The sequence below is a fragment of the Bactrocera oleae genome, chromosome 2 (genome assembly GCF_042242935.1).
Source record: "Bactrocera oleae isolate idBacOlea1 chromosome 2, idBacOlea1, whole genome shotgun sequence".
Classification (NCBI taxonomy): Eukaryota; Metazoa; Arthropoda; class Insecta; order Diptera; family Tephritidae; genus Bactrocera; species Bactrocera oleae.
In genome coordinates this window covers 83,701,294-83,728,146 of record NC_091536.1, presented here as the reverse complement: position 1 = coordinate 83,728,146, position 26,853 = coordinate 83,701,294, and the positions used below count along the sequence as shown (strand labels likewise).

Below are 26,853 nucleotides of genomic sequence, written 5' to 3'. Positions count from 1 at the left end.
CTCAACGAACTGTTCTGCTTTTTATGATTACGTAAAGTTATATTTCCATGTGTCATAAGCTGACATAAGCGCTTGAAAATCATCCTATCGACAGCAGAGATATAACAGAGTATTTTTGGATATCTTATATATGGACCTAAAATATTTTGTTTAATGTCTTGGGTATGAAGCGTGTCAATGACCTGCATCTTTTGCAAAAACGACGTCGAGTAGAGGTCGCAAAAGACATGCTTGAGATTGTAGCTGAGGATCCTACGTTCATCAAATGCATCATTAAAGGTGACAAGACGTGGTTTAATGAATATGAGGCAAAAATTGTACAACAATCTAATGAATGGTGCTCGAAAAATCAGCCGAAACCGAAAAACCTATATCAATGTCGGTAAAACATCAAGGTGATGCTCATAGTTTTCTTCGATTACAGTGGTGTAATTTAACATGGATTTATTCTACAGGGTCAAATGACCGATAAGGATTACTACTTTGGTCGTATGAAAACGGTTTTTTTTTGTTTAGTTTTTTTTTTTTTTTTTTATTTCATCAGATGCTATAACATTTTGACTTTGAAGATTCAAACCTTTCGCATTTAAATTTTTTTCACAATTTAAACGTTCAATCTGTAGCAGATTCACAAAAATTATCAAAGAATATTATTTTAATACCATAACAAGGAAATAACGTGACGTTGGTTGTATAATTATAATCTCTTGATTTATAAGAAGAGATCTAATAGACCATGTTTCAGCTTCGTTTTTTTTTATGAAGAACAAAAACCGCTGAACCTTTTTGATATGATTTTGTTGTTTTTTTTTATCAATAATCCTAATTCTAAATCACTCTATAAAAATTTTTTTTTAAAATAATTTTGTCTTCTTTTTGTACAAAATAGTTTAACATGTTATCTTCCATTGCACAGGCAAATTTATTATACTTAAAGAGCACATTTATACATACATATGTCAGAAGCAATTTATGGAAATATTTTTCAATATTTACCTATTAAATAGTTTACAGCAACACGTAGTATACCATGCGACATGGCCTATTTAATGTCAGACACAATGTATAATTATATGCCAACATAACAAGATTAAGTCCTATTAAATTGTTACGCAACGATTTGTGTGATAACACATGTAATATAATGTCAAAGTTTATATATTTAATATATATACGCATCAGACACTTGTATATATTTACAATATTTGTTTTACTTTCCCCAAGGCAGTTCATCAGGTTCATTTAGAGCAAACATTGACCATTGCTGACATTTGCTCGAAACGATTGACCGAATTGATTGACCTATGCAAGTTTAAGGTAGCCAACAGTGAAAAGTGAAAGTAATTTTGTGAAATGCTTACACATATTTCAAATTCTTTCAATGAAAATACAAATATATATATATGAGTGGGAAAAATCTTTGCGATTATGCCAAGTAACTTGGTATGACATTTGGTCATATCAGATTGAAGCTTAGAAATATTTTTGTGGTCAAATTTATTTTTGTTGGCATACCATAAATAAAATTTTATTATTTGTAAATAAGAAAAAATAGATATAGACTAACACTCTATAATAATATTACTAGATAAACGTTTTAGTAACATTATTGGAAGACCTTAATTACTGTTTACAGCGATTCAGAAATTAAAGTTAAAATTGAAGTCCTTTTGTCTACTCTCTGCGTGATATATAATATATCATATATATGATATAATATATCATATATATCATATATATGATATATTATATATATATATATATTTAGTATGAAGTGGTCACCATATCCATCACAACCAAAAATGGAAATGACCTCTTAATATTCTAAGAACAAAAAAATTCCTTTTATAACTAAATTCAATGAAAATTTTTTTCTTGTCAACTCTCATTTCATTATTAGTTTAGCAGAACTATTTAAAGGATTTCGAGCGATTTGTTGACAATTTATAAAAAAAAAGTATTTCAAGTGTAAGCAAAAATAAATCAAAACAAAATTAATGAAAGTATGTATTCTTGCAGTAGAGGGGGAAAGAAAGCACGCGTCTTCGTCGTTACGATGTTTACCTTTGTCGTCTTTGGAATAATGAAACAATGGCGATTTCGTGAATACTGCAAATGTGATTATCGTAAATATAAACAAAACCGATAAAACATGTTTTCATGCAATTGCGGGTACTCGAAAATAAAGGTCGATGTTTTCATTAATTTTTTAACATGAATTTTTAAAAATATTACAAATAAAAAAAGAGTTATAATTAATTTGGTTTTGGAAAAATTATTTTAGGAAGATATTTAAGAATATATAAACTATCGAAATATGAAATTTTATTTGTTTTTTAATTTTTGTACAAGAACACACTCTTAAACTCGAAAACGCCCGAAACAGTTGATCGAATTAAATGCCACTAAATTAAGAAAGTTAATCGAGGGTCGTCCAGAGGTTTATAGACTCTCAAAGTTAAAAGGAAAATACTGTATGGCATTATTTATTAAAAATAAAAGCCTTTGGTTTATTTTACCGGAATTACTCATAATTTGAATGAAATGTTAACATATGTATTGTTTATATGTGTATAATCATAATGTCAGTTTTAAAATTTCACTCGATGCTATTTTAGATCAATTTTGAAATTTATTTTACCAGAGCATTTAACCAAATATAATATATTACAAAAAGCTAATCATTCCTGCCTAATATTATATTAATACTACTTTAAAAATTTATAAATTGTTAATAATTTATAAAATATAGTTGTAAAAATATTTTAGTTAGAGATTTATATTCGCGCTAAAATCTCAATTTTTTTTTAAATAACCTTTAAGTTTGCAACTTCATAGTTTTTATAAGAGATTGTACTTTTCGATAAAAATATATGTCTCTTATTTATATTTTTTTTTTTGCTTTGGTACTCATATTCTTAACTGTCTATCACTTACCTCTTTCATCGATGCTATCACCTTTATAGGTGCGCAAACGGTGGGATAATTTATCTCTGCTGGTGGTTATTTCGTCGCTAAGATGTATACTTTTGTGCGAATTTGTGCTTGAACTAAATTTTATTTATGTTTTTCGATTTTTTTTATGTTATTTCGATTTTTAAAATTTTTTTTACGATTTTTTTAAGTGCAAAAGGTGAGAGAAATGTACAGGGCATAGCATAGAAGAGATAAATTAAAATAAAATATATAGAAATTTGCAGACTAATTAAGTACTTAAAATTACTGAAATACAAGTGTGTGCTTAGTAATAAAAAGTTGGCAATATGTGACTAAAGTGAGTTATGTAAATAACTGTAGAAGTCATAGGTGAACAACGAAATTTAAAATTCTATGAAACTATCTTGTATCTGTATTATATTTAATCAATTATAATTTTTTTTAAATTTAATTCCATATATAATCTTCATTTTATTTAAATGACGATTCCAATTTTGAAAATTGCTTACAATATTTTACGTATCTGTTATTGCCTTGTATATGTTGATGAAAATATCAAAAAGCTAAAAGAGCTAATAGCAAAAAGGATTTTCTAGCCGCCATTTGGGGAAACTGAAAGAAGCAATAAATTTTCTCTCTCAAATTTGCCTTATTAATATAGTAAAAAGTTTTGACTTTTAGGTTATGTAACCTAAAAGGTTTTGAACTACTCTCTGCTGTCACAAGGTTGTTAGCTCCACTAAAATGCTTATGCAGGATATTTTATGTCGCTTTGTTATAAGCGCCTAAATGTAGGCAGCCTGACACTACATACAAGTAAGTTAACTAACAAAAACAAAAAAAATTAACAGCTATGTAAGGACCTTGGAAAAAGTTGCGCGAGTAATATTTAAAGCGAGTACACCTGAATTATACTCTATAGGGTACAATTTGTACCAAAGTAGTCTCCAACACATGTCTTCAGGATACAATTAGGTATTAATTAGTACCAAATAAATATATTTTAGTTATATGTAGTTAGAGATTAGTTAAACCTTTCTTTACATTTCTCCTCAATGTTACCATATACAAGAAATTGCCCTTTTGTACGATTTTTTACCATTAGTCTCTTAGGTCTCAGGACGCTTGCGTGTATAGCAAGTATATTCGAACAAAATATTTTGTTTCATACAAAATGAACAAAAGTGCCATTAGCCACATGTTGCTTTGGGAGTAATCGTAGACTTATTCTGGGCTTATCGCATTTTTTGAGGGAAATATAAAAATTAAATACATATTAATTTTGAGCCTTTAGATATATACAAGTATATAATCCTTAATTTTCAGACTTTCTTAAGACAAAAAGTTTGAAAGATGCAAATTTTCATAAATTTTCTTGCGAAAAATCCGAAAATATTTAAATGAGTATTTGGATACCTCAAAAATCTGCTTTCAAATTCCAAAGTTTCGCATTTTTTTTTTTTTTTTTATGTTTGAGTTCTTCTCTATGCTGACTATTCCTAAATATTCTCCATGTACGAAGTAGAACTCAACACATTTACTAAAAATCTTCCGGAAAGCGGATAAGTAATGATACCGTTACTGTGTGGTACTGGTATTTATCTGCTTATTGCCCTTGAAAGTACATTATTTTTGATATTCTCTTCATTGCCTTAGATTTTAATGCATCCTTTTATACAATACATATACGCCTTTATACTAATATTCGGATGCAAATCGCTTTTAAATATTCTTCAAATTAACCTTCTACACTTGCTTGCCGGCGAACTCAAGTGGCCGACGTCGCAACCTTTGGCAGCAGTGTTAGCACTGCACTTCAAATATTTCCACTACAAACTTAAACACTTTGCCATTTGAATAATTAAATTTGACGATGGGAACTTTAAAATTTCATAGAATTTTAATGTCTCGACATTCACTTCTCCACATAGTACATATATACACAGAATATAGTAGTTGTATTGGTGCGTTGCTTGAGTGCTCTTTGCAGCGAGTTTTCATGGTTGAGATTGTGCTAAAGTGTGTGTGTGTGCGTATGCGTGTGTTTGTGCCTTAGTAAACCTTATATTTGTTATAAGCATACACTAGTACTAATATATTTATATACATATCTACAATATATTTATATAAAAATACACACACATACACACAAAGTGCTTGTGCTAGCTCACATACATTGCAGTTTTTTGGTGCTTTTTGTTATGGTGCAGATGTGTCGGTGGTGCCGGAAGTGCAGACTCTGGTACCGAAACCGTGGCGGGTGATGTGGTATAAGTGAAACCATCAAAATACTCGTGCATTTGGTGCATGCCATGGTTGCTATTACTAATGGTGATTATGTTGCTGCCGCTGCTGCTGCCGCCGCTAAGCTCCGTTATGGACTCATCAAGCGCGCCGGACGCACCGAAACCAAAACCAACACCACCACCAACACCAGCGTAGTGCCGACCAGTGTTAGTGGTGTCCACCGAAACCTCAACATCATCACCATCAGCGCCATCGCCGACGCCCGCATTGCTGCGTCCATCCTTTTCAGCTTTCGACGCCATTTGTTGGCGCTGCCACTGTTGCTTTTGCTCGGTCTTTTGACGGCCACGCGCCGCCACATCATCACCCACCTCGAGCAACGATTCATCTTCGTCGTCGTAGGTGTGGGGCGAATGCGAGGCCAACACTAACGGATTGTTGAGTCCCCAAGAGGGCGGGTGCAGGTAATGCGGATAATTTGAATAGATTTCAGCGCGTATACGGTCGTCGTAGTCGTCCTCCTCTTCGTCGTCGGTGGCAATGTTGTTCGAGAGCTGTTGTTGACCGGTGCCATTGGCGGCTATCAATGAGTTCGACGACGATGACGACGACGACGCTGAAGATGATGATGTGCCATTGTGGTGTTGCTTTTGTTTTTGCTTGAATTTCGGTATGGCGCCATCCGGGAAGAATATTAATCTATCTGCAAGAGAGAATTTAGATAGAAAGACAAAGAGCAGTGCTTGGTGCGCATAAGTACACTAGTGCAAAGGAAATTCAATTAAGTTTAATGCAAACTGATATCGAAAATGAAAAGTTGCGAAAAAGGTGTGCACTTGTATTGCGTATATATGTATATATAGTTAAAATATTTTTATAAAATATATATACAAGTATATTCGTTTAACCGTGCTGCTTTGGTGATAGCATAGTTCTGGTGCAGTGCGACGTTAGGTGCAAGAAATGCTACCTGAAACAAATAGTGCGAAAATATCTAAAACAAAAATGCAAAATTATCAACACAAAATTAATGAACAAAAAGTTTGGATTTTAAGAAAATTAACAACAAAAAATCATTTACGAAACATAATAGAGTTTGTTTTAAAAATTTGTGTTAGTTAGAGAGTGTCTGTGCATTGGTGCGTGCTGTCGAAAGCGTCAAAGCGGAAAAAGACCAGCGGAGATCGATTTCAATATGATCTTAATATTTACAATAAAACATTTGATGCATTATGTTCAAAGTGCCAAAAGTGTATTTCATAAACAGCAAACGTAAAACACAACGATAATTTGGTTAATCTATGGCTTTAAATTTATCTTCTGATACACAACTTTTAATAGAAACTTTGGGAGGGAGAAATAAAAGTTTGTCTTTGACAGTTTTTCGATTGATTGACTCAGTAGGTTGTGAGCGCTCGTCAGAGATGGACACCAGCAAAGAGAAAATTCGCTATATTTTGCAAATTTTTCTTCGATCAAGGCGAAAAGTAGCCAAAGCGACTGAAAAAATTAATTTAGTTTATGGGCCCGATACTGTAAACGAACGTGTAGCACAAAAGTGATTTGCTAGTTCCGTTCCGGTAATTTCGATGTCAAAGATGCACCATGCGTCGGGAGACCTGTCGTCGAAAATTGCGATAAAATCATGGAAATAGTGGAAACAGACCGTCACGTGAGCACTTATTTAATTGCTGAGGAACTAAATATAAGCCTGAAAACCGTTTGGAACCATTTGCATAACCTTGATGTTTGGGTGCCACACGAACTAACGCGAAAAAACATGATGGACCGAATTTCTGTGAATCGCTGCTGAATCGCAACAAAATCGACCCGTTTCTGAAGCGGATTGTGACTGGCGATGAAAAATGGGTTACTTACGACAACATCGAGCGCAAACGGTGGTGGTCAAAGCTCGGAGAAGCGGTCCAGATGGTGGCCAAGACCGGATTGTCCGCTTGAAGGCAGCACTCATCCAGGAGAGGCCATCTTTGATCAACAGATGCCGAATTGTGTTCTATCAGGACAACGCCAGGCCACACACGTCTTTGGTGACGCGCCAGAAGCTCCGGGAGCTCGGGTGGGAGGTCCTAATGCACCCACCTTATAGTCCGGACCTGGCACCAAGTGACATTCTTTTCCTGTCCATGGCGAACGCTCTTAATGGAGAGAAGTTGGCCTCAAAAGAGGTCTGTGATAATTGGCTCTACGAGTTTTTTGCCAATAGGGACGCAGCCTTCTACGACAGGGGCAAAATGAAGTTAGTATCTCGTTGGAAACAAGTTTACGAATAAATCGGACAAATGTACACAAAGTTATCATCTTTTGAAAAATCAATAAAAAACCGAATGAACTTTTTACTTGAAAGCTTGAATATGTAAGCTATATACATAATGAAGCAAGTAACAGAACAGCGATGAAAACAGTAGCATAAACGCCAGGGACTCACATGCTAATATTGAAATTGATAAAAGCTTGTAAGGTATAAATAGTTTTTTAATATGTTCTCTATACATACTTGTATATTAAAAATAATAATATTTGATACAGGTCCCGATATCATATGTGCATATGTGTGTACTCCTACTATATTGCCTAAATGAAAAACATTGGGGAAAAATTTATATTTCTGAATAACAATGCTAATGAATAAAAATGCCACATGCTTTTCGCTTCTTTTTGGTTTTGGAACAGTGGCTTGGAAAATGGTATTTATAAATACTTAAGACACATTTTTGAATAGAAAAATTATTATTGTAGTAACAAAATTTTTAAGTGGAGTATAACAAACGGGCTATTTTTCGCAATGTTAAAGTTATTACTAATAACTTACTATTTTATTTTAATTTCATATTACCTTAATGTATATAGATCAAGCCGCTCAATAGAAACTGGTATAATTAGTAAAACTAACTTTGTGCAAGCTGTAAGTGCAAGATATTCTACAGTTATTTATGCAAACTCAGCTGCTCAAAGGCATTCATACCTCGAACAAAAACACACACAGACCAAATTTCTAGCTTTATGTATATATATATGTATGTATGTATGTATGTGTGCAAGCGAGTTGTCCAAACTGTTGGTACGCTACGTTTATATAATATATGATACATAGGTGAATTTCCGTATAGAATTTTCCGCTTTTTCACAATTTGAAGTTCTAAGTGTCAGCAATATGAATGTAATGCGACAACAACAACAATAATATAAAGAAAACACACATTCGCGAGAAGATGTTATGCCAATCAATACGGAAAAGCAAACCAATCACTGCCGTTAACTATGAGAAATGCTGTACATAAATTGCGCCAAACGCACACATAAACTTATGCACTCATACATTTATATATGTAAACATTAGGGTGGGTCACAAAAAAAAGGATTTTTTTCCTGGTACTCTGAAAAATTGGTTCTTAGACACCTCTACGTAAGTATGAGCTCTTAATTCTAACGGGATTGGCAGCCTTTTAATTTTCCGATAGAAAAAATTTATATCTCGTTACCAACAACTTACTGGTCTCTTACGATTTTTTCGTAAGCCGTTTAAAAGATATTAACGTTTGAAGTTTGATTATTTTAAGGCAAATTTTTTTTCTTATGTATTTTATAAGTCAATAAAAAAAATCATTTTAAATTGCAAAACTCTCAGTTTCGTAGGAAATTTACTGCTCTGCAATATGGTCTTTTATAATTCTTCTCTTAAGTTAAGCGTTTACGAGATATCCAACGTAAAAAATCAAGGAAAAAAAATATTAAAAAAAGAAATAAAAAAATAAAAATGAAAATGAAAATAAAGGGATAATTTTTAGAGCGTTCTATTTCCCACAAAATTTTTGTAACAAGATATTTTATCAAGTAGTTGGAAACGAGATAATAATTTTTCTATCTGATACAAAAAAAAAAATAGAAAACTGTAAGGCGGATGACCTTCCAGTTGCAATTAAGAGCTCATACTTGAACAGATTTTTGTAGAGTTGTCCCACCCTAATACACATATGTATATATTATACATATAAATTAGGGTGTCGATTATTACCCAAGTAGAGTTTTTGTTTGTAAACGGCCCCTGAAGTTTGAGGTTTTGACTTAAAACACATTATCCAAAACAAGCTATACATCAAGTCTACAGAGTATTCATACAAGTCCTTATAAATTCTGTGTTCCGCATACAACATGGTGTTCTGTATGAATACTCATTTACCGAACTAATACTTAGCCTCAGTTTATTTGATGTATAACTTTAACTGCGCATACCTTCAATGGTGCGGTTTTATGGAAAAAAGTTTGTGGAGCGAAAGGACTAGTACTAGAATATTATTTTTTCAAGGTTGTAGATTAACGTATTTTGTGCGAAAAAACGAAAGTCGCATGTTATATACATGAGAAAATTTAATTGATTAGGCAACTGTAACCTTAGAGGGCGTTTGCATAAAAAAATCGATTTGAGAAATAACGGACGCCCTACGGTGAATGTATACTCGTAGAGTATAATAGTAAATATTTCTGTGCGTTTAAATGTGACCAAGGTGTTTGTAGTTGACTTATGTACTAAGGTGAGCCAACATGTTGACATATAGCGTCTAACGATGCTGCTGACAGCCACTGTCACGGTGACACTGACAGCAACTGCAACAACAACATTAACAGCTAAAGTGGCAGCAACTGCAACAACAATTGTGTTGCTTAGAGTAGCTAAAAATATAGATGCAATTGCTTGCCAACAAATTACTACAACAACAATTTACACGAACAAGCCAAGACAACAAACATACACACATACATACATTTTTATATGATTACTAGCATTTCAGCTATAAACAAGCAAGCGGGCAAGCGAGTGAGCGTGCGAAGAGGCTTACATTGCAAAGAGAATACGAAAGCAGCGGAGAAGAAATGCTTAAAGTGTAAATTTAGATGACTGATGCAGTGTCACAGATGCAAAGCAGGCATGTGAAAGCGAGCAGATTGAAATAGTGAAGTATATAGGTCTGTATGTTAGTGATGTGATAGAATTCAAAGAATACTTGCAAGAAAGCATTGGTGGCAGTTTGGGTGGACGAACAAGAGTTGCTAGGGTGAACAGGTGATACAGCAGTGCGGGGAAATTGTTTTGATTGAGTAAGTAGAGTGCAGGATGCAATGACAGCGAACGGAGAAGCATAGTAACTTAAGGTTAGCGAGCTGGCTGTTGGCAGATGCGTGTGTGTGTGCGTGAGCGAGTGATTTGTGTATGCATGGCAATGTGGGCGATAATGGCGAGCTGGTGGAGTGAGGACGGTGAGCGTGATGCGAATACGTATACGTGTGTTGAGGTGAAAGTGAGCAAAACTGCCAGATTTTGGATTTTTATTTCAAACTTCTATTGCAGTTTTTTCTTTTATTTTGTTTTGTTTTGCGGTGTTTGGTAGGCTACATAGTATTAGTATTGGAGTATTAGTAAGTAGGTAGTCTTAAATTGAGTCGCATAGTTTTGAGTTGATGCAGAAGCGTGCGATTGTTGGTTGTTTACTTTTTAAAAAATACTTTATTTCTTGGAAGCGATTGTATGGTAAAATTCAATGAGTAAGAAATACGAAGTAAAGTAAAGGAACCAAATGTAGGAGAACGAAACTGAAAGAAATTAAAATTTAAAAAATTAAAACAACAACAACATATAATCAATGAGGTAGTCAAGAGTGGTTAGATTACAAAAGTTTACACGAAACGCAAAACATAAAAGGAATACATAAAAATTAAAAATTTTTGAAATCATTTAACTTTTGTAGAGACAATTTAAATTACTTCACATTTTAAAGCTACTCTTGCACAATTTACGCTGTGCTGTTGGCAAATGGTTGCTTTGCAGTTGTTTGCTTATTTTTTACATTACTTCAATCTATTTTTATTTGCTGCTTGTTATGTGTACTCTTCTTGCTTTGCATGGCTTTGCGTTATTTGTAGGTTTACTATTTTTTTTTTGTTTCTGTTTTTGCTTTTGTTTGTAACTTACCCACACACGGATTGTGATTAACTATATTAAATATACGATCACAGCGTTTTTTCATATGATTATTCGGACAGATACAGCCGAACATGGGCGAGAGGCGTAAATTTGTCCACGAGTCGTGACAAGCATCTCTGTGTTGGATGAAGAGAAGATATGCGATTAATATATATATGCAAAATTTGTATAATAAAATAAATAAATTATATATTTATATTATATTTATAATAATTATATGATTTGTTTTAATATTTTTTAAGCAAATAATTTCGGCTAGCTAGGGTTTGTATTGAAAAGTACGGCCAAGCCGCCTCTATCTAAGTAAATTATCCTTAGGTTCTGAGGTTGCTTGGATCGGAGAAATTATGTTTATATCAAGAAATATCAGATGATGAACCTTATCTGGATCAAGACAATAAATATTTCCATTTTCATATGCAAGCTTCGGAAAAGCTGACAAAAGACGAAAATAGCATTCTACTACCACAATTTCTAAAGATGTTACCTTCTAAAATAACTCTAAAATATATGCCAAAAACCATGTGGCAAGTTCTACGATATCCAGCCTGAAACATTTCTGAAACGTTTACGGAGGATAAACAAGCGGTATCGAATTATGTTTAGTATAGCAAGAAGCTGCACCGAAGCTATACTACCCTTTACAGGTACATTTCTCATAGCATAAAAGAGTATAATAAGATATTTATCTTGATTTTGATTGGTTAGTTTGTATGGCGGCTATATGCTATAGTGTGCGAATCAAAAAAATTTCTTTGGAGATTATAGATAGATATACTTTCTTTTTTACTATGCAAGAACTTGATTCTGATCTGTCAATTTATTTGGCAACAATGTATATGCTGTAGTGGTCCAATAACGGTGCTTTCGTCATATGAGCAGCTTCTTAGTGAGCAAAAAAATAATAATTTTCTGTAGTAAATAAAAATTCTTAATTAAAATCACTTAATGCTAAATCTTTATCAAAATCAATTTGTATATAATTTTCAGGTTTTTTAAACCCTTTTCAATTTTTTTAATAATATGTATGGCTGAGAAATTTTATTGAATATCCACCAACCCTTTTTTTTTATTCAAATAAAAAGAAGTTTTGTATTCTGCCTTTATTTCTAATATTCTTTGCTTTTCCGTTTTATCCGGAAGAGCGGTTTTCATTTGCCGCTCCGCAGTCAAACACACAGTGATATATCTTAGTTATAAGAATATTTCATAGCACCAATTTGTCCAACTATTCAAATATGATGCACTCGAGCACAAGTTACTTGCTGCTATAAAGCGATTCACTCGTAATTGAGGGTAGCAAAACTTTTTCATAACTGCCAGCGACAACTACACACACACACCAATACATACAAACAAACAAACGCAAGAGAACTTTCACTCTTGCAACTGCGACTCCTTTACTTATATGACTTTAGTGACCAAATTTGCCGAGCATTTTTTTCAGCACAACTTTTTCCATTTGGCTCTGCAACGTAATCGCCAGTGTGTTGTGGTCTGAGGTTAGCCAGCGTTCTTTCCAATCAAATTTCAATTAGAACTGAATGTAAGGGGTGGCACTGGCTATAACTTTTTATGCGCAAGAGAATATGCATGTGTATGCGTGCGTAGTAGAAAGCGTAAGCGTGCAAATCTAAAGTTGAGAAGGTCCCAAATACATACACACAGTCACCCATTTACTTACATTGGATATCGGGCACATACAACTATACCATATACAATAAATTATTCAGTCATCGCATCCGCATTTCCAGCATTATGTTGCATACAACGTCTGCAGCGCAGCTTCGGATGTAAATGGCAAGTTGCTGGGGGATCGCCGTGGCATGGCATCTGCAAAGTGCTAGTGAACTCAGTTATGAACTCGGAAACTTTATTTTCACCCTATGCGAATTCTCGAGTGCGGGTATGACTGCAGCGCCGAAAAGCGAAAAGAGAGCAGAGTATTGAACACTGCCGCCGTGGCAGCCAAAAGCACAGAGTGGGAGTGTTGGCGCCTTGCATTGTACTGGTTCCACTGATTGTATGTATATGTATGCAGGCACTCTCACAGCTGTTGGCACTACCCCGCCTATTAATAATGTAGAATTCATTATCGATGATAATAATTGATTTTAATAGTTGTTGAGTAGTACAGCGACTTGTTGCCTCATGAATGGCGGTGCGAAGTGCGAGTAGTGTCACAGCAGCGAATGGGTTCGAAGTGTGGCAGCAGTGCCGATGGATAGGCTAATTAACTGCGGCTTGTTGACATCGAATGGCAATAGATTTAATTAAGTCGACGGCGCCCATGGCTGAGCAAAGCAAACTGATTGAACTTAGTGTAGTTTGTTTGCAATCACTATTAGTTGTGCAGACAGTCGTGCAAAAGTTTGAATGTGATAAGTTTTGTTGATATGCAAAAGTAATAAGTGTCGAACTTTATGTCTTTTATAGAGTTTGGAAATAAAATATTACGAAAAATGTGACATATTTTGAGTTGCAAAAAGAAATTGGCTGGAGCACATGTGGTTGTCGGTACATTTTGGTGTGTGGAGAATTGTTGATCATAGCAGCTTCGATTGGTAGCAAACCAGATGGTTGTTGAAAATGAAAGTCATAAATTCTATAAGTGAGATTTATAAGTTTCACAACCATAGAGTATTCGAATTTTTTTGGAAAAAATGTTAGCAGAAAAGTAACGACAGACTTGCTTCTTGATAAGAAAAGGACTAGGATATAAAAGTTGCTGGGGCTCACGGGCCTCAAGGGTATGGCCAGCCCAACTTGAAGACCATTGCTAACAAAATGTGCCTATCTAAGGTGTATATAGTTGGATGTCGGTTTCTTTCTTGTAATAAAAATTCAAATTTACTTATTTAGACTTATATTTTTTGTAAACGATTTCCCCTCTTAAGCTAATTCAGCGGTCAGTTTATATGCCCTGGGCCTTGGGCAATAACCCGTGCCAAATTTGATGAAGATATCTCGTCAAATGAAAAAGTTTTCCATATCCGTATGGTCAGTTTCTAATAAACGTACTTGGAGATGAAGATTTGTGTCAAATGCCAAATGACCTATATATATAGCGTCTACAAACATGTATGACGTGATTTTGGTAGCTCGTGGAGGCCATGTTTGTTTACGTATTTGTGTAAAATTTTGTCAATGTTTGCCATTTCCTGATGTCACGTTTCACTTTGGTACAACGCTTGAAAATTTTCCAAGATTATTACGCAAATTCAAGTTCACCGGTGGCTTTGGTGCGTATTGTGGCATGGCGGCATCATCGAACCTTATTTGTTTCGAAATGAAGCAGGAAATTCCGTTATCATCAACAGCGAGCGTTTTAACACGATATTGAGCCGTAGTGGTCATTTAGGTGACATTATGTTCAAATCAAAAATGGCATACAATTATCTGCATAACAGAAAAACCTAATTTGAGTGTTGTAATATAATTTTAACATCATGGCGTTTTTGTTGGTAGACTCCTTATAATAAATATAGCTTCAGAGAAGCAATATTACATAATCAGAAGTAAAATATGAGAGTACCTAGAGATAAATGCAGATTAATAATGCCGTTGCACTCTAAATGTTGCTGGTTGGTTTGAAGGAGGAAGTTTAGAAGATGAATAACACCAAGTGACCCTAATAAAACCAGTGAGCACGCCCATTATTCTCCTTTCTATTCAACTTTATTACATAACAACGTCCCAATGAACTTTCTAAGCTCATGCTCGGCACTCTACCAATTCCGTTTAAATACATCTAGGCCTTAATGCAAACTTTACTTGAAGAGCATATAGTCCATAAACTATATTTTGATTAATATTACACCTATGAACACAACGGCTGCTTTCGAAAATTTTAACCTGAGGACAAGACAATTTTCTTGTAAACTTTTAAACTTGTTTGTTTTTGTGTACAACTTCATATCGTAATTAAAATTTTCTTTTCTCTTTATTAATAAATTTGATCGATTTAGATTCAATTACCTGCTCTCCATTTTGCACTTATTGTCTCGCACTTTACAGTGTGCCTTGAAATCCTCGAAAAGCTTGAGGCATTTGCGCTCCTGCTGACATACAGACAGTGCGTGATTGCACGTCGGCAATGCATCTATGGGATATGGATCTTTTTCGGCTGCAAATGACAAGAAAATAGATTGTTAATTAAAAAACTCTACAATATCTACTAGAAACATATTTAAACTATATAGTATATGTATGCAGTAACAAATATTTACAAGCATCTTTCACCAGAACTTCTTGACTTTATCTTCAAAGTGAATTAAAGAGTTAAGCACACATTTTTTTTGGTTATAGTTAAATCTTTTACACATCAGCTCAACACACACGCATATATGCTTGGTGGCCTTTAACAATTTCATTTTCTTTAAGACAGTATACACATATAAATTCAGACACACACACACTCTCAACTATGAATTTGTTACTGAAGAAAATTGGCATTTTATAGTCAAGCATATGTGTTAGCGCCGTCTGTTGCCGCACACTTACGACGAAGCTGCCGAGCCATTAGACGGAAATTACTTTGAGGTACTTGAGCTTTCTTGCTTCCTTCTACCACCACAGACACACACCTGCATATGCATATATTGTTGTTGTTGCTTTGATATGGAGAATGTAAAATTGCGTAAAGCAGGCAGGATCCAAAATCGAATTAAGGAGAAAAATCGTTATCTTCATGTATTCCGGTAGAAGCATTTAGATATGTGTCATTGTAGATTAGTCTATGATTTTATAATTTCTTATATAAAAAAATTCACAGCTATATCAACTATATAAAGACTGTTATCTAAAGAAATACAGGCATTACTTCCTCACTAAAATACGCTTTACATTAGACCAGGGAACTGCCCTGCTTGGTTCTTAGTCGCTAAGTTGGCGCAGTAATTTTGAGATGGAATTTACAAAATACATATAGACATAGACCCAATGCTCCATAAGTACTTAGTTATCAAAATAGAATTTCCTTAATATGAACGGACCTCAATAGATTGGTACAGAGCAATGTTTGAAGAATTTACTTCTCATAAAAAAATCAGTAACTTTAACAGCTTGAGAAAATTCGATCTAAGGTTTTTGAGTTCTAATGTTTCAAACATTGTAATTTATAATTTTCTTAGTCTTGATTAATTAAAATTTATTATAAATATAAAATAAAATGTGTGAATTTCATAGGAAAATGTTGTTTTTAGAGCTTGAATTGACTTAGACCATTTTCAGAATTAACTGAATGACCATAACTGACTTAAAGTAATAAAAAATTGTGATTTTTACTTGAAACAACAACTTTAACGAAATAATTCATAAACAATTATTAATTATTTTTAAAAAGTAATCCATTTTAATCATAATTTCAAGTTTAAGATTTTTAAAATTTTCCTGAAAAACTGGAGGGATGTATGGTAGTCAACACATAAGCTCTTTATGTTATCGTGTATTCTTTGCCACTATTTCTCTTAATTTTTCTAATATTTTGTGTGTAACTATTTACATTTCTTGCCGTGTTTTCTTTGCTTATCTTCTTCTATCAGCACCATTTTTATTGTTTCATCTTGCACCATTTCTGGGGTTTCTAAATTTTCAGTGATGTCTTGGTATGATTCATCTGAAGATGATAATTGCCTTATTCTTTTGCATTTCTTCAAATTGTTGACTTAGACCACTTTCATAATTAACATTAAATGAAAACCGTATAACGTTGTAATTACAACTACTATCTAAAGGTTACTTTTTGAGGAAATTACATTGAATAAATTTAGTTTAAAACCATGTCGTGTGAAATAAGTGTAAGTGTGAAATAAGTTAATTTTTTTTTTAAATTTGACTTATACCATGTTCGCACCGAATTTAAATCCTCTTGAAAACACAATTTGTGGATTGTGGAACCAAAGTCGTTCTGACCGACATTGTGTGTTTTCGATGAGTTTTCATTGACAGTTCACACATCTTTTTGTTAACATTTGTTATGTACCCTACAAGAACAGTGACGGTCATCTGATGGGTAATATGACAGCCATAGCTGAAAAAATGTTGTCAGCGCGCAGAACAAAGTTTCTATAATTTTCTTAAGAGAGTTTGTTTAGTTTCTTCTGAGTCATTGCTGACCATAAATCCGCAATAAAATTATGACTGAAACACTATCAGAAGTGAAAAAATCTTTTGCGCAGTAGATAATATAATTTTTATTTCTTTAATAAATTTCAAACTTTTAATCAAAATTAGTTATAATAATATACTTAAATATAAAAAGGAATGCAACAAAAAATATAATAAAATATGAAAATATAAAAATAAATTTTCACTTGTTGCCATCTCCTCCTCACAATAGCTCTGCGTACGTCTTTCTCCAATCAGTGGATAGTTCTGAATTTAAAAATACAAATGTAAATTAACAGTACTGACATATCAAATGTTAGTGTATTGGTGAACCCATCAGCAGTTTCTTATAGGGTACGTTTAGGACAATTATGAAATGTAAACAAATTGTCAACTGACATTTAGGCCTGGCAAAATATGTCTGCTAATAATATCGATTAAACTAGAGTAGGCACCGATTATAATGAGTGGAATGTAAGTTTTCAAGGGGTTTTTAGCGAAAACTGTGTTTTCGTTTGACACATTTTGTATGGATGAAAACACAAGTTTTTGCGTGAAAACCTCTTTTGTCTATGCAAACACGAATTTTGTTTCGGTGAGAACATAGTATTAGACTACTTTCATAATTATGGGTACATTAATGAAGTCCAGTAAACATATTCAAACTGCATTGATGTTTGAATAAAAATATTTCGAAAATGTTTTTTCTATGCGACTATATTTGTCTTTTGTCTCTGCTTTTATGAACTTTGCCGAAGTCACATGCATATCAAAACTAAGTTCACATGCTGCTTCCATAAACATATGCACATACTTTTATCAGCCACATATTGCAGCAACTGTGCATCACACAATCACCGCTACAATGTAAAGCGTTTGTCTAGCTTTCCGCCACATTCTTGCTATCGATGCTTTGTTTCATTTGCGGTACTTACATACAACGCTTGTTGCAGCCACAATATGCAGTTTTTGTATGAAATTTTACTGTTAGCACTGTAACCTACCGCCGCTATACTAACATCGATGGCTACGTAAAGCAGTTAACGAATTGCGGTTGATATGCTATGTGGCATTATTTGAGTGCAAAATTACTCTACAAACTTTGGCTACAATCGGATGAGACGCTATAAATGAGCGCATTGTCACGTTGCAGGTGCAAGAGGCAAGCTTGCAGGCACTCACACGCAATCATAAGGCGAAGTGTATTGTTGCAATGAAAATGATTTGCTTGTCCTATATGCTCAACAACCCTTATCATAGCGTTTGCACTCACACCTCGTCATGCGCCTATAAGTATGCTACAGAAATAGAGCACTTCAGGCTAATAAAAAAATACGGATAAGTTACTTAAGGTGCACTTTACTCAATTTCCTTGTCTTCCTCCGCGCTCATTTATCGTATGTGCAAGTGTATGTGTTTGTATGCGTGTGTGTGTGTGTGTGTACTTGTATCTGTCTATCTGTAGTGCGTACAAAGCGACGCTGGCAAGCTGCTGCGTTCACTGATTCCCGCATGTGCCGAGTTGCCGCGTTGCAGAGCGTTTCGCCACAAAGTGGCGGCAGCGAATCCTCAAGAGTTTCCACTTTATAAATTACAATTTGTTGCTGCGTAATTCACCGCATGATTGAAGTGCGCTGCTTCACTTTGTAATAACAATAAATCTTCTCAACTTTCGCAGATACGAGATACGAGTGTACATATGTCGTCTTAAGCCGCGTGTTGTTGTCTTGCCGCATTTACTGCCCTGCTGCCTCCATTCATTCATTCATTCATTGTCTTTGTGGTAGTTGTTGCTTTTATTATTGTAGTTTGCTGTTAGGAGCTGGCAACATGGAGATGGAGTTTCTAGGAAAATTTATTGTGTTTTGCTCGGCTGCTCTAGTGCGTCGAGATTCAGCGTGCGTCTAAGCGATAGAGTGTCTGCGTAGCCAAAAGCGTTTATGTATATGTGTGAGTTTGCCTGACTGTAAGCGAGCGCATTTGTAGGAATGTAATGAGGCGTCGAATTAATTGCGTATAAGTATCTAAGCTAATCGGATATTTAATAAAGGAGATACAGTTATTAGTTGAGCGCGGTTGCAAGGTAAAAAAGGCAGCAGGGAGGATTTTAGCAATGCGATTGGATTTTAGTAGGTTTATAATTTGATTGCTTTTAGAGAAAATGTTTTCAATTGTTTTAAAACCAATCAAAAACAACTTCTGCACCAGTTTCTAGGGTAATATACGCTTTCAGTAAGCTGATGAAAATTTGAATATTTTCTCGCTTTAAAATTTCTAATATTATAATTCTCAAAATTTCAAAATGTATGTAGTAAGTTAGACTCACCTTTCTTGAGCACGAAACCACATGGATGATCGAAGAGAAAATCACGAAAATGATTACAATCCGGATCCATGCCGGGTTCTTTGCAAAGGCAGGTTGGACGAAAGAATTGAAAGGCTTGCAGTGTCCTTAAGGCGGCTTGACATTTTGTCACAGTAACTGTACTGCATGACACTGTAAGAGAAAAAAGAAAAGTAGTAAAAGTTTTCTTATATAATTTTGTATTCACTTCTAAAATAATTATATTTTAAGTATTATCATAATTTATATATAATTTATACTAAAATCAATAACGGTATAATTACAATAAATTATTATTAAAAGCCTAAAGTTGATATAAAAAATTCCTACTGAAAGCAATAACAATGAAAAACAAGTTTTGTCCAGATGTATTGATTGGCTCCTGATTTGTATATGTTGTGGTACGATTTTGCCCGCACTGGAATATAAGAATGTAAAAATAATTCTATTTACCAAATTTGGTCGATATCGGTTGAGATATCGTCGAAATTTTTCTTCGGGGCCTATAAAACGCTTTAGTACCATCTCGGGTATAAAATTTTTTGCTACTTGCGCATTTAGTTATAGATTTATCGAACTTTTATAGTCCGAATTCACCCATTATCACAGACTAGGTAGGGATGTTTTACACTGAGCGAATTTGGTTATTATAGCTTGAAAACTAAACTTATTAGAGGGTGGAGCCACGCCCACTTTAAATTTTTTTTTCAAACCGTAAATGTCCTTTGCTAATACAATTCGTTGTACCACATAATAGTCTGGTATCTTATTGTGGAGCTTAGCTATGTTCTCGTTTAATGGCGTTTTGTAGCATGACAATAGTCCGATTAATAATAATAATAATAACCCAACGATTACCCTCCTCCCGCCCAACCGACGCGAGGGGCGCAATCCGCATACGTGCGGAATTAGCCGAGTCAGAGAAGGCAAGAGAGTTTTTTAAGTGTTGAGATCTAAAACTGCTCAGCTATAGAAACAAAAATTTTAACAGCCAAGATCTAAAGTTACAATATAATAAATTGTTACATTTTCATTTATTAAGAGAAAACAATAAAGTCTTTTAAATTTTGAAAAGTGAGTCAGATAAGTCAAATGTGCTGGAATGAGAATTAAAATCATGGCATATACATATACATAAACTGTCTCGAAGGCGAACCGGGATATTAAATTTAATTTCAGACAGGAGAAAAGAACTGCAAACTGTTCCATTCAAGATTTTCGCTAAGAATATTATGCCAAGCATTTCCCTACGACTAGAAAGTGGATTAGGCCCATCTACTCTCAATTTTTACTCAAGTTGCCGCTTGCACAGACGGACGAACAGACAGACAGTCACTCATACTTCAACTTGTCTCATCATCCTGATCATTTGTATATAACTCCATATCTGTATAGATTATTTTTAGGTGAACAAAACTATTAACTGCATATATTTGTATTGTCATTTAAAGATGCGCGCAGAAAAGTATGCCAGCCTCGCAGTTTGAAGATGAAATCTGTGAACAATTATTTTTATTATATTATTCAAAATTGGCTTTATTCATCAATATAATATCCATCCAATCATTCCAGCGCCGCTCCAATATTTCAATTCCACTTTTGTAGAACTCTTTGTCTTTTGCCTCAAAATAGACACACCACACAAAATATTGCTCACTAAAGGTTGCCTACATTTTGGAGTGTAAAAAAAATTGAACTTTCCAAAGCATAGACTGCATGTTTAGTGCAAAGCTTTTAGTAATAACTAAGAAAGCAAATTGCACAAATTGGAGTACTTGTGAATATTTTTAGTTTTGAAGATTGGGTGTATTTTAAAAATTATTTGATTCACTTTTAGAAGAAAATGATATATTTTTTAAAGTATTTGTTAAAAAAAATGCTTAAATACTGCTATCTAATGAAAAGTGGTAGTCATTAAAGTGTAAAAGTGCTATAAAAGCAAGTAATTCCTTATATTATATAAAACATGTTACTTATACAATTTTTTCTACAAATATTTGGATTATTTTATATATGTATGTATGTGACTAAAAAATACACATAGCTTAAGCTACAAGTACCACAAATGATGAAATATTATGACAAACAGATTGTGCTGACCAACCGACCGCTATTATTAGAATAAATGGCAGATTGGCTGCTGTTTACTACACTTTATCATATTTGTATATATGAAAGTATGTCTGCGTGTATTTACTATTCAAAGCACAAAAGAGATTCATCCTCAGCAAATGGCCTTGAGAACTCCATTTCTCAGTGTCACCGCTAAGCTGTTACAATAAACATTTATTTATGCTTATTCGATTGTGTTAATACTCTCAACTCATAATAGTAAATACACACAATTCATATGAAGATCCTATAATAGTCACACAATAACTGTAAATATATAAAATATGCACAAAAGAATAGCAGATATATAAATTTTTATGACTTCTGAAGTTTTGGATAAAGCATATTTGAAATACTGTAAAGCTATTATACTTGTTTGAATCCTAGCAGAGAAAAATATTGATCACAGACTACATACCTTCTTCTATTAACTGTAAAAATATAATTTTCTCTCAGCTTGCTTGTTATTTATTAAAGGTGATTGCATGCTCAATGTTTCTACTGGGGAAATGGCAGGAAGAAGTATGAGTTTGTTTGTTTTTGTTTTTACTTAAGCAACAAGTAAAATTTTTCTCAGATCTATTAATATATACTCATTGAACTGTCGCTTGTCTGTGTCATGTTATTTACGTTTAATACGAATCATACTATTTTATCTTTAGAAACCAAGCGTAGGCTTTATTAGTTTGATATAACAAATGTATTTCTGGATGTATGCATGCCATTTGTTCGTATGTACAATATGTATGTTGCTTCGTACTTGTAGGCACGTTCTTATGTACATATATTCTTTAAATGCCAATTGTGTTCGAATAAAGCGATTAAATAAAAGGATCGATTAAATGATTATATCAAACAGTTTTTATGGTTGAACACCACCACAATTCGATTTTATCGCACACACGCTTTAAGTGTGACCATAAATGTCAATAATAGTCTTCTAAAAATCCACTGGGTCACCACGAACGTCACAGGCTAATTCTAGTTCGAATTATTTTAGGCTTCAGTTCGCTTCGATGGAAATGTAATAAGTTCTGTAACACTTGTTTGTGTTGTTGACGTACTTCATGAATTAATCTTGTTCTTAATATAAATCCAAAATATTTATACGCATTATTTGTGTGAGAAGCTTATGTTTACAGGTATATGTTGGAAAATATTTTATTCTCAAAAAATTTTCTTATCCAATACTTGATGAGAAATGTTCACTTTCAGTTTTATAAAAGGAAAAAAAGTTAATTAATAGTGATAGGCTTTTTGGTTGCAAGATAGAACCCGCCAGCAATATCATTCAACGAAACTAGCCGTCTCTGGGTGCCATAAATACAAATATTTTTATGCACTAAACAATCTATATTAAGTTTGTAACAATCAGAAGGAAACATCGAAGACCCTATAAAGTACAATATATACCTAATCCGTTCGTCTGTTCTGCATATGCGCAAACTAGTCCTTCAGTTTTTGAGATATCGTTCTGAAAGAAGCTGCTCTTTTGTTGGAGCCGCAGATAAAATCAAATTCTTATATGGAAAATTTTTTTATTTTACAAGATATTTTCACAAAAATTGGCATGGGTTATATTTCAAGGCAATGCTAAAATCTCCGAATGAATTGTTTAGATCGAACAGCTATAGCATATAGCTGTCATACAAATTGGCTGAATCACGTGCTCCGGAGACCAGAACCTAAATATTTCTAAAGCTTTCGACACACGCTATTTGATGATATAGATCTTAGACCCACCAGTATTTAAAAATTGTTCCATAAGCCATAGGCAATATTCAGTAGTTTTTTCGAGTCTAAATTTATAAAAGATTTTTACTGCGTACTTCTGTTTAGAAATAAGGTTTTGAAAAGTTGACAGCGACCCATTAAATACTCTTTCATTGCAAGACGCCTGACACACTAGGCATTCGCCCACATTTAATAACTGAACGAAGGACTTAAGACCGGGTATAAACACTAAAGCCAATGAAGTTAAAAATGAAACGATCTCCGAAAAGGTGGCTTCTGAAATGCGAGGAAACATTGAACTTTATTCATACAACTACGGCGCACTAAAAACTAATTATATAACGTCTTAGGCCTATTCGTCAAACTATGTTTTCTACACTTTATTCCATCTCCTCAGCACAGTTGCTTTTCGTTAGATGGTTTGCGACTAAACAGGGTAGATGTGATCACCACCACAAGACATTTTTTAAAATGATTTTCCTGGTGTGGATTTTCCCGGTCGCACATCTAACTAGAAGATATTTTTCTGATTCAACCCTTTCAAAGAGTAAAAAATACTAAACAATTTATTGAAAATCTCGGAAATTTAGAATGAAACAAACTTTTTGTTTTACTTTAAGTGGGATATTTAAGACAGACTACCAGGTCAAAATTTTAAAAATACTTTTTTGTCAAACTTTAAAGTCTGGCTATAATTATACTAGGCACAATGGCAAGACTCATTTTAATGCAACCACTTAAGTTGCCACTTTGGTTGTATTTCAAAACAGAAAAAGGCCTTTTGTACAATTTGTTATTGTTTCAAATTTCGCTTTGTTTGCATTCGCAATTTATTTAATTGCATTACGGTTTGGGAAGCCAAACAGAAGCAATTAATTCAGCAATTCGTAAAGGCAACACATACACTAAAGCAAACTCTCCCTGCACACACACACATACACATACATACACAAATATATGCTTCGTACAACATTCCCTTGCATACTGCCAAAACACAAAAATTCTTCATTTACTTGCAGCCTTCAGTGGCATGCACACTAACGCACTCGATCCAACAGCTTATGGGGGAAATTTACTTAAAATTCTCAACGTATTTTTCAACTCGAATCCCATTGACTTATTTGTCCGAGTTCTTTAGCGGCAAAACAAAATGCGGACTTCGGAGTGGCATTACCAGGAAAAGATGCAGTTCAACGCGCAAAAAAGTATGCAACAGTGAGCGTAAGAGCACTTACTTATTCACTCATTTCCTCTACTCGGCCGCTGCATAATTTCGGGCGCACAAAAGCCATGCTCCGTAACCGAAACTGCAAGGGATTTAATCATGTGGCCGTTGTGTCGTGGTTTCCTTATTTTCTCAGCGACTTAATTGTTGTTATTGGAGTTTGCATGGCACCTTTTGTGCGATCGTCTTATAGACTTCGTATACATGAGTATTTCGTTATTTCGTGTGCGTGTATACTTAAGATGCTTAACGGTGTCAACAACAGCAATGTAGCGAATGATAAAGTAGCTGGTGGTGGCGAATACGAAAATTGCAATTATCATAAATAAGCACTGTCACAACCGCGACGACGTTGATGGCGTTTTTGTTGTGTTCTTTTGTGTTGTGCACGTTGAAAATCGATGCAAATGAATTGCTGTTTATGTGGCAGAGAACGCGCAAATATGCAATAATAAAAAGGGGGACATTTCAGATGAAAAGGGCCGGTTATTAATTCGTATTATTTTTGCTGAAACCAAGACTGTATATGGATATATAGAGATGGCAAATAGTTTAATTTAGGTTAGATCTATTTGTACCACTCGTACAATCCTCCCTAAACATCGTAAAACTTATGAGGGTAACTCTGAAATCACAAAGCTTCTTTCATACATATACAAGTATGTCTCAATCGTTCGTAGGTGGCTTAAAAAATTAACTCTATTTAAGGGGCACACCCAATGTGATAACCTAAAAAGGCAAGTTTTCAAAATAAAAATAATATACGATTAAAAATTACATATTCAGTGATTCCGGCCTCCTCCGCTCAAAAAACTCTTTACTAAATAGATATTGTGCAAACAATGACCTACGATCGAAAGAAAATCAAAAATTTAAAAAAAGAGAATTTTACCCAAAATTTAAATTGTTTTTGGCTTTCCGAAATTGAACTTAATTCAACTGATTGCCTACGTTGACTATTAACACTTTAAAAGGTTATAACTGAAAAAAATATTTAAAATATTCATTTAAAATTTTGGTACGCTATTTGAAAATATATAGATTATCGAAATGTGTAACAAATAAAAATATTTTTTTTTAATCTTTACCACTTTTACTGTTTGGCGTACACCAAATATAGAAAGAGTAGCCTTGTTGAGCAACACACAAAACTAGTATATATTTTTATATATACATGCATACATATATAAATACGATTGACATAAACAAAGTGTTTACCTGGAGTAACCCATTTGCATTGAATTTCTGCACGTCAGCTGCAGACAGCCAGAGCATTGTCTTACAATTGTTGGGATTAAAATGATTAATTTCAGTGAAAGCGTTCAATACAAGCGCAATGAAAGTGCCGAGTTGCTTGGTGCAAGGAGGAATATAGATAGCTGGCTGTTTTATAGCAAGCTGAATATACATATGTGCATACAGTATATTAGGGTAGGTGTCAAAGAGTAAAAGCAGTAAATATGCTACAAGACTATAATTAAAAATGATGTTTTTCATTGAGTTATATAATTCAAAAGAAAAAAAAAACATATTTTACTTGAAGTAGTCAAACTTCAACCGTTAATAAATTTTAAATGGTTGGGTTTACGAAAAAACCGTCAGAAACCATTCTGTAGAGTAATCAATTTCCAACAAAATCTATGATTTTTTTTTTCAAGTAGTTGGAAGCGAGATATGAATTTTTCTATCTGATAATAAGAAAAAAAATCGTTAGGCGGAGCACCTTCCCGTTACAATTAAGAACTCATACTTGGTGAGCATTTCTTAGCGGTGTCTATCAACCAATTTTCTTGAATATGAAGTGATATTTCTACATTTTTATTTAGAAAATTAGCAGTGATCATTTTGGAATTAGAAAAAAAGGAGCTTTTCAGAACGGTTCTAAGCAGACTTGAAAATTTAAATTTTTTCCCAAAAGTGTATTTTTTCAAAAGCAGCTTTACCGATAGACCTAAAATTTGTACCGTACACTCTGCTTTACATGTGCTCATGAAATTAACATGCAAAAACAAAACAAAAAAATTTTAAATTCGCAACTTTTTTTTTCAAATATTTATCAAAAGTCCAATTTTTGATATATTAATTTGATAATAGTTCACTCCGTGCCTCGGATAAGCCAATCTGCCGGATTCGGGGAAGAAGTCAGAT

At 33.8% G+C, this 26,853-nt stretch overlaps 1 protein-coding gene across 5 annotated transcripts in view; it reads right to left on the bottom strand.

Annotated features, from left to right (window-relative positions):
* The window catches only part of Gfrl (Glial cell line-derived neurotrophic family receptor-like), a 226,618-nt gene that overhangs the window by 42,980 nt on the left and 156,785 nt on the right, over window positions 1-26,853 (bottom strand). For 3 of the 5 annotated variants that reach the window (XM_070105870.1, XM_070105871.1, XM_036361447.2), the window contains 5 exons: window positions 19,617-19,787; window positions 15,161-15,308; window positions 11,171-11,298; window positions 5,113-5,887; window positions 2,938-3,050 (listed from right to left, as the gene is read on the bottom strand). In XM_070105870.1, the coding sequence (XP_069961971.1) occupies window positions 2,938-3,050; window positions 5,113-5,887; window positions 11,171-11,298; window positions 15,161-15,308; window positions 19,617-19,787 (1,335 nt within the window). The remainder of the gene's footprint in view (window positions 1-2,937; window positions 3,051-5,112; window positions 5,888-11,170; window positions 11,299-15,160; window positions 15,309-19,616; window positions 19,788-26,853) is intronic. The other 2 variants (XM_070105872.1, XM_070105873.1) reach the window with 1 other exon arrangement.